General features: G+C 44.2%; 1 protein-coding gene across 1 annotated transcript; it reads left to right on the plus strand.

Annotated features, from left to right (window-relative positions):
- The first annotated feature begins 791 nt into the window (after positions 1–791).
- Positions 792–9,007, plus strand: LOC105012478 (chondroitin sulfate proteoglycan 5). Its single transcript, XM_010873349.3, has 6 exons — positions 792–874; positions 2,215–2,252; positions 3,833–4,553; positions 5,347–5,535; positions 7,000–7,159; positions 8,037–9,007. Exons 2-6 carry the CDS (start codon positions 2,231–2,233, stop codon positions 8,223–8,225), a joined length of 1,281 nt encoding a protein of 426 aa, XP_010871651.1. The 5' UTR covers positions 792–874; positions 2,215–2,230; the 3' UTR covers positions 8,226–9,007.
- Positions 9,008–9,765: the final 758 nt, after the last annotated feature.

Genomic DNA, 9,765 nt, shown 5'->3' on the forward strand with positions numbered 1-9,765 from the left:
CTGGCACATTGACACACTTTTTCTGTCACAACACACACACACACACACACACACACAGTGTAACAGCACGCGTAGTGCTTCAGCAACACAGTCACAAAGGCTTATCAGAGTGCCTCATGTCGCACAGGAGTACCACCGGGTGATTACAATACCAATCCAGTCAGTACTACCTGTCTGTCTGTCTACCTACCTGTCTGTCTGTCTACCTGACTGTCTGTCTACCTACCTGTCTGTTTACCTGTCTGTCTGTCTGTCCGTCCATCTGTCTGTGCATGTGAGACACTGAACCTGTGTGTTGGTGAGTGTGCGCACAGACAGTCGGTGGAAGAACTCTGTTGTCTTTGTGGCGAGAGGACCCGCTTACTGAAAGATACACAACAAAGGAGCACAAAAGGAGTGACAGACCAAACAACGAGACAAAGGAGCACACCGAACCAACAAAGGAACAGACTAAACCAACAGCCGAAGGAACACACCAAACCAACAGACAAAGGAACGGACCAAAGCGACAGACTAAGGAACAGACCAAAGCGACAGACAAAGGACCAGAAAGCCTCCTGACCACAGACAAAGCAGCCGTGTCACACCGGCAACGGATCTGAACACAGAGGGGATTTACGCTTGGATTACCCCTCATGCACACACAGGCAGACATTCATACACCCAGAGACACACACATACCAACTCTCACACACAGACCCACTGCGCTCCTGACAGAGTCCGCGCTGCTGATTGACTAGGTGTACCGGTGTGTGTGTAGTGGGGTGTGTGTACCGGTGTGTGTTCCAGGACGGTGGTATGGCGCACGGGGAGAGACGCTCGTTTTGTTGGTCATTAATCCTGTCTCTCCTCCTCCTCTCTCTGTCAGCTCACGGTAAGGAGACCACTGTGTGTGTGTGTGTGTCTGTTGGTTTGTGTGTCTGTGGCTTTGTGTGTCTGTGGGCATTTTTGAGTTAAGTATTTTACCTCAAACGTAGGAAAACCTGGGCATAACAGACATAATTAATGATGTATAATGGTATTCTAATTGTTGCTTGAGCTTCAACGGTTATTAGTATTTTATCGATACTCCAAATATTGTTTGTACATAAGAACATAAAAACCAACTGTATTTGGACATAGGCTTATGTCTATATGTATACAGTTTCAACTATACCCTTTATATTGTGGATGGTCAGGTTCCCGCCAATCCGTAAAAAAGTGGTTACATTTCTCCCAACCGTGATCTTTGCTGTTTTGCTGTAATTATTTTGTCTGAGTGTGTCACTTGACAAAAATAGAATATAGTATCGAGTGTGTGTGTGTATGTGTGTGTTAGTGATCGTAATGAACTTTGGCTTTTTATTGATTTTTACACTGTAAACGAGTGCTGATAGCTTCTGTATTGATCATTGATCAATTATTAAGCTATTTAGCCAACAGGACAGTGCTGTCCTACATAACACAAAAAATGTGATAAAATTATTACTTTTTTTTTGTGTTAACCAGAAAAATTATTCCTTATCGCCTTACCCTAATCTTAATACACTGACCCTTATGCCCTATAACTTGGCCCCTGTTCCATTACTAAACCCATTTTTACATCAATCCCTGAACCTAGCCCATGAACAGGAAATGTAGGTTTTCTCAATTTTCACTTTAAGTTCAAATTGTACGGTTTTCCTATTTTTGGATTGACTTCTGGTCTTCACATGTGTTGTTAGACCTGGATCAGACACACAGTGACTCAGGATTGGATGCTCACACACATGCCTGCACATTCAGAAAAACCCACACATACACACGCATTAGTGTGGAAGAGAAGAAGGTTCAACTGCATAGCCTGTGTGTGAGTGTATGCGTGAGTGGGTGCGTGTGTGTGGGTGTGTGAGTGTGTGTGTATTTACAGTGTGTATTGGAATGTGTGAGGATGCACCCTGTGAGGTCAATCTGCCCTGTAGCCCAGGAGAGCAACATTCTGTCACAATGTATTAATCAACACATGCTCACACTATACGTGCGTGTGCGCATGTGTGTATTAGTGGCCAACTGGTGTAGCTACCCATGATCCTGTGCTTTCCTGCCAGGAGAGGTTGTTAGGTTTGAGCTCTGACCAATCACAGCCAAGCCAACCAGGTTACAGTAGCCAGAGCCCTGTTTCTATGGTTACTGATGTTACTATGGCTTTCCTCTCTTCTCCTCTCCTCTTTTCTTTTCTCCTCTCCTCTCCTGTAGTGGCCCTGTCAGTAGAATGCTGGGAGTTTTTCTCCATGGTTAGTATTTAACCTATAGCTGTAGCTGTAATCCTAATCTAATCTGTGGTCAGTAGAGCATGTTAGAACATAATTGCTCCTAATCCACACTGACACACAGCTTCTGCCTCACATACAGTGCCTATAGAATGTCTACACACCCCTTGAACTTTTTCACATTCAGTCACATGATGTCTAGTCTGAGTTTTGTGCATTTAAATTATATATTTTCTTATCAGATTTTTTACACATAATATACGAAAGACTTTAAAGGGGATTTCTTGTGATCATAAAAAAAATAAATAAATAGAAATACAAAACTGACTGTCCATCTTTTGCTTTGCAGCAATTAATGCTGTTAGTTGGTATAAGCCTCAAACAACTGTGCAATGTTTTGGCAATATTTGTCCATTCCTTTCTTGTACAGCAATTTTCATGCCACATTTGTTTCATTCGATTTGGATTTAGGCTCTGTCCAGGGTACTTAAGGACATGTATCCGTTCCACTGTAGATTTGGCTTCATATCACTGTCGTGCTGAAAGGTGAACCTCTGTCTCTGTTTGAGCTTTCTAGCAGAGGACTGTTGGTATTCCTCAAAGACTTTCATGTAGATTGTTCCATTAATCTCCCCTTATGTCATGACAAGGGCCTGTGTCCCTAATAATGAGAATCATTCCAATAACATGATGCTTCCACCACCATGCTTCACAGTAGGAATGTTGTTCTTTGGTTGATGTGCTGTCTTGAGTTGGCGGCAAACTTTTTTTCAGGCCAGAAAATGTATTCTTATTTTTGACATATTTCAAAACATTAGATAAGTGCAAATGAAATCATAATTTAAATGAATGAAACTCTGAGGCACTGACACATCCAAATGTAAAAACATTGTGTAAACGTCTTCAAATTCAGATTGTTTAAAACCATTTATCTAAGCAGTGTTTGTTTGAAAAAACACCAGATAAACCCTATATAAGATTGCAAAGAAAAAGGCAAATTAATACAATAAATCATAACAAAAACATGCTGTTTAACAAGTCAGTATTTTGTGTGGCCTATCTTAGAATGGTAATTTCTTCCATGCTTTTTGCAAGATTTGCCATAGCTCATCTTTTGATTAGATTAGATTCAACATTATGTCATTGAACATTACGGGTACAGAACAATGAAATGCAGTTAGCATCTAACCAGAAGTGCAAATAGAAGACGGCAGGACATTTCCGAGTATTAAGTATAGTGTATGCTACAAGTGGAATGTATAGATGTGCAATGAAGGCAAATACAGTGCAAATGGCAACTGCTTTTTGTTATTTTGTCTACCTTTTGTCTAACTGATTTCACACAGCTTAAATTGTTTTATGGTTGTTGCTCTGATGTGACCATTATAATACAGTGTTTCATCTGCAGACATCCGCTAAGTATGTCTTATCGTCTTGGCAAATTGTTTCTTATTATGCTGAAAGATAATGTTTTTGCCAATCCGTCTAAGATAGTTATTTTGTAAGATTTCAAACGAAGAAAAACAACGTACTACCCAGATAAGTAATCTGTGCCTGTGTGTGTGTGAATCCTGATAGATTCTAGTTTCTGTCTTACTTGACAGGAAATCCCACGTTGGAAGTCCAGGAGAGCGAATCATCTCTGTCCGCTGTGGAGAGGGCGATGCTCAGTGGCGAAGACTCAGAACTGGTTGGCTTAGGGTTTGGACTCGGTGCTGAACTTCCCCTCCAGACCACCAAACGTGACTCGTCTCACTGGAGACACCCTTACCTGGACTTTTCTGAAGAATACGATCAGCCTGTCAGAGAAGAGCTTCCGGGAGCGGAGATTCCAGGAAACTCAGATGACGCCATCAAGGTGGAGTTCCGTAACTCTGACCAGCCCTTAACCCCGGACCTCTTATCTGATTCTGATTGGTTGACCGCTGTACCTCAGCCCCTGCCACAGCGTGAGGGAAACCCCACAGCCTGGACCATATCAGACTTCTACGACTACCTGTCCCCAGATGATGAACTCTCCGCCATCGAAACCACCCTTGACCCCGAACCGACCCTTACCCCCCCTGCGGACATGGAAGATGAGAACCCATCGCTCACCGGATCCCCTGTCCCGACCTTTACCCTCGGAAACGACAACCCCAAGCCCCCCTCACAGTCTCAAACCCCTCCTCTTCCATCCCCTCCGCAGGGGTCAGAAGGGTGTGGCCTGGGCTTTGTGAGGTCAGAGGTCGGTGGGGAGTGTGTGTCTCAGTGTGACGCTCAGCCGGACTTCTGCTTCAACAGAGGAGTGTGTACCATCGCTACGGGGATAGGAGCATTCTGCAGGTAATACACACACACGGCCATGTTAACACACGAACTGGTACCACAAACCGCAAAAGGTGCCTGATGATATTATAAACCCTTCACCAATGTCATTACAACATAAATGTTTTGGTCATACCCACGGTATAAAGTCATACATAAGTCACATACCGCAGCTTTCATCCAATCAGCATTCAGGGATCAAACCATTACGTTTATAATAATGGTCTATATATTACAGGACAATGTAAGGTAGGACAAAAGCCAGGATGTACTGTAGGACAGTTGAAATAGACGGTGACACCTGGAAGGCAGCCTGATTTGAGGGTTAAGGGGGTACTTATGTCCATATGTCCATAACGTAACCTAAACCTTGGTCTTGTATATGTCAAGCACTGACACGCACTTACACTCACAAACATGCACAGGTAATTTTACTTCCTCTGTCATGTCCTGCCTTGACCTCACACACACACACACACACACAATACATATACAGCTCCGGAAGAAATTCAGAGACCACTGCACCTTTTCCTTTCCTTTCCAAAAAAGTCAGAAAGGAAGGTTTTGAGTGAGGAACAGAAGGGTTAAAATTTAGAGACAGCTGCAAATAGAACGCTTCTGTTCCTCACTCAAAACCTTCCTTTTCAGCTTTTTTGGAAAGGAAAGGAAAAGGTGCAGTGGTCTCTGAGTTTCTTCAGAGACCACTGCACCTGTATTTAGTTGATCTAATTAGAGGATAAGATAAAACAATTTCTCTCTTTCTTTCTCTCTCTTTTACTCTCTTTCCATCTCTCTCTTCCTGCCTCTCTAGGTGTAACATCCAGGACTATGTGTGGAATAAGGGCTCTCGTTGTGATTGGATGGTGACAGATTTCCAGGTGCTATGTGTCGTCGTGGGCGTGGCCTCTCTGACCCTCATCCTACTCATTGTCATCATTGTCTTCTTCGCCAAACGCCTTCACCGCCTCAGGAGAGAGAACAGGCGGCTCCGCAAACATAGGTTAGTGTGCTTCTTCGGTGTTTCTTCAAGAAACAACAAGAGAGAGAGAAGGGAGTGAGCTAGAGAGTGAGAGAGAGAGAAGGGAGTGAGTTAGAGAGTGAGAGAGAGAGAAGGGAGTGAGTTAGAGAGTGAGAGAGAGAGAGAAGGGAGTGAGTTAGAGAGTGAGAGAGAGAAGGGAGTGAGTTAGAGAGTGAGAGAGAGAGAGAGAAGGGAGTGAGTTAGAGAGTGAGAGAGAGAGAGAGAGAGAAGGGAGTGAGTTAGAGAGAGAGAGAGAGAGAGAGAGAAGGGAGTGTGTTAGAGAGTGAGAGAGAGAGAAGCCATTTAAAAAGGTTTTTCAACTAGGTTGGAAATACACACTTTTTTTTTAATAAGAAACATGGTATAGAGGAAATGGATCCCCTCATTGCTCCCAACAGTTAGAGAGCTGAGAGCCACATCCACCAAACTACCAGGAATCAAACAGGGAAGAGATTCAAGGGGCATCTATTTTGTAGTGGTCTGACCTAACTCACTCTACTAATTCAATCAAAACAGGAACATCTCGGCATCTACTTAGAGAAACAATACAGAAAGTAACTCAAAAGAGAAAAATTTACTCCTGTGAGCTCAGACACATACAGAGGAAGAGAGATTTGTAGAGCGAGCATAAATCTAAAAAAGACTTGGTAGGGAGCCCCCTACCTTTAGGAAGCTATATTGTTTTGTGGCCCCCCTTGACAGTGGAGAGAAAAATTTACATATATAAAATGTGTCAACACACTTTGCCACTGAGGGAACAGACGGCCAGGGACGCAGGCAAACGCTTAGGCCTGGAGGCAACCGTGAGGAGGGACTGGCACAGGAAAGGCCAGACATTGATGCAGCAATAATAACTGTGATGTAATCAGATGAGAGTAGGCCAGTCTGAGAGTATGTGTGGGTGTGTGTGTGTGTGTGTGTGACAGAGGGAGAGACATAGCATGATGACCTATATACCGTTGTTCAGCATGAGGGTTTAGCCTTTATACTCAGAGAGATATGGGCCTCGATCTTTGAGATTAACTCATGTTTGAGAGAATGAATGACTGTGTGCACGCCACGTTTCTCACTTGAATGAAATTAAATGTCTTCCTCTAACCTCTTTCTCTCGCTTACCCCTCTCTGTCATCCCTGTCTCCACCTGTGCCTCTCTGTCATCCCTGTCTCCCCCCGTGCCTCTCTGTCATCCCTGTCTCCCCCTGTGCCTCTCTGTCATCCCTGTCTCCCCCCGTGCCTCTCTGTCATCCCTGTCTCCCCCTGTGCCTCTCTGTCATCCCTATTTCCCCCCGTGCCTCTCTGTCATCCCTGTCTCCCCCCGTGCCTCTCTGTCATCCCTGTCTCCCCCTGTGCCTCTCTGTCATCCCTGTCTCCCCCCGTGCCACTCTGTCATCCCTGTTTCCCCCCGTGCCTCTCTGTCATCCCTGTTTCTTCCCTCTCTCCACCCAGTCTTTACCGTCCACACAGCGAGATGCAGACGGATGGCTTCTCTGTTTCCACGGCTCAAGGCGTCTCCAATGCCAATGTAAGGAAGCTGTGTGCCTCCCCTCTGCCCCCCCCTCAACCCCACGCTCACAACCTGGCTTACTATGACAACATTACCTGTCAGGTAACTAACCCCTGACCTCTAACCCCTTCAACTCCTTTGACTGAGCCCTGACCCCATCCTAAACTCTTAATCCTGGCTACCTGTGTGAATCAGTCGGTCCCAGTAGATCAGTGTCTCCATGATCTGTAACACACACGGACACAGTTTCCCTTTTAGATTTGGTTTTCACCGACAGAGAACAAAGAGCAGCTGGGAGTATATGCCCAGACACCTTTACCGTCAGGTAAGCAGAGCCACCACAATTGCCAGTTTCCCCAGCTGGATAGGCTTTAACCTCACTAAGCAGGAAACTGCACACTATACCCTGGCTAACGTTTAGTTCAGCAGGCCAACCATTATAGTAGACATTAATATATGATTTGGCTGCTTCTTCCTCTCCACTGTGGTTACAGGCATAAGGACAGCCATTTTGGCTCTCTAGGCTTCTGGTTCTGACTTGCAGTATTAGGGTTAAGGGAGACATTATTGGGCTGCCTGCTCTCCACTGCCTAGACCATCACGTTGGTCATTCTGCTTCAGCCCCAAAGCAACCTTCCCGTCATTAGCTCCATGTAACATGGCAACATTGATTGAACAGGGGAACATTTGTAGGGCTATTGGATTTACAGCGAACCTAAATGAACATTCAGGCACATGCAAGCATTAACGTGCACAAACATCTACACACACACACACAAACACACACAACTCCACATGCACACGCAAATGAACACACTTTCTAACTGGCACAGGATATCCGGTCGATGCTTGCTGACCCAGTCCCGGTACTACCCCGATGACCTTTGTGTCTCCCATCAGGCAATCAATGTAGATCTGGGTGACGTGTGTCTGTGTGTATCTGATTGTGTCTAACCAGCGTATGTGTGCTGTTCCACAGGATGACCCTCAGAAAAAAGAGGAACCTTCGAAATCCCCACTCACAGGGGACGAGTCCCTGAACATCACCAACTCGTATTCGCCAAAACATGTTAACAACTGCCCCGTCGACTCTGACCAAATCCCTAACAATGGCGAGGAGGTAAATAGAGAGGACGCCAACTCCTCGCCCTCCAACAACCTATACTAAATCATCATTAAGATCAGTACAATAACAGTACCATGCACACCAGGGCAACATAATAACACGCCATGTGATATACTACAGTGGGTATAATACTACACCAGGTACTATACTACAGTGGGTATAATACTACACCATGTACTATACTACAGTTGGTATAATACTACACCAGGTACTATACCACAGTGGGTATAATACTGCACCAGATACTACAGTGGGTATAATACTACACCAGGTACTATACTACACTGGGTATAATACTACACCGGGTACTATACTACAGTGGGTATAATACTACACAAGGTACTATACCACAGTGGGTATAATACTACACCAGGTACTATACTAAAGTGGGTATAATATTACACTGGGTACTATAGTACAGTGGGTATAATACTACACCAGGTAATATAGTACAGTGGGTATAATACTACACCAGGTACTATACTACAGTGGGTATCATACTACACCAAGTTGTGTGTTATTCTGTATTATACTAAGGTGGGTATTTAGTACTACACCATGTACAACCCTGTTTTTAAAAACATTGGGACGCTGTGTAAAATGTATAGAAAATCAGAATGCAATGATATGCAAATCATTTAAACCCTAAACACTAGGAAGAACATAAGAACTGAAAGGTTGTGTAATGCTAAAAAAAACCTGGTGGAACATCTCACAACTAGTTAGGTTAATTGGTCAGTAACAGGATGAGTCTTTCAGAAGTAAAGATGGGGAGGGGTTTACCACTCTGTGAAAGACTGCATGGGCAAATAGTGCAACAATTTAAGAATCTCTCTTGTCAATGTAAAATTGCAAAGAGTTTGGGGATCTCATCATCCACAGAACATAATATCATTAAAAGATTCAGAGTACCCAGAGAAATCTCTGTACACAAGAGACAAGGCGAAAAACCAATATTGAATGGCCGTGATCTTCGAGCCCTCAGGCATCACTGCATTAAAAACAGACACGATTCTGTAGTGGAAATCACTGCATGGTCTCAGTAACACTTCCGAAAACCATTATCTGAGAACACAGTATGGCGCTGCATCCACAAATACATGTTAAAACTCCACCATGCAAAGAAGAAACCAGATATCAACAAGATCCAGAAACACGGCCGCCTTCTCTGGGCCTGAGTTTATTAAGATGGACTGAGGCGAAGTGGAAACATTTCCTGTGGTCTGACAAATCAAAATATGAAATTATTTTTGGGAAACGTTGACGCCGCATCCTCCGGGCTAAAGAGGACAGGGGCCATCCGGCTTATTATCAGTTAGTATAGGGGTGCATTAGTGCACATGGCATGGGTGTCTTGCACATCTGTGAAGGCACCATTAATGCTAAACAATATATACAGGTTTTGGAGCAACATATGCTGCCATCCAGACAACATTTTTTTTAGGGAAGGCCTTGCTTATTTCAGCAAGACAATGCCAAACCACATTCTGCACAATTTAGAATAGCATGGCTCCGTAGTAAAATAGTCTGGGTGCGAAACTGGCCTGCCAGCGCCCCAACATTTTGGGAAACAGGGTTTTAC

Source organism: Esox lucius, chromosome 10 (genome assembly GCF_011004845.1).
Source record: "Esox lucius isolate fEsoLuc1 chromosome 10, fEsoLuc1.pri, whole genome shotgun sequence".
In the NCBI taxonomy this organism is placed as follows: Eukaryota; Metazoa; Chordata; class Actinopteri; order Esociformes; family Esocidae; genus Esox; species Esox lucius.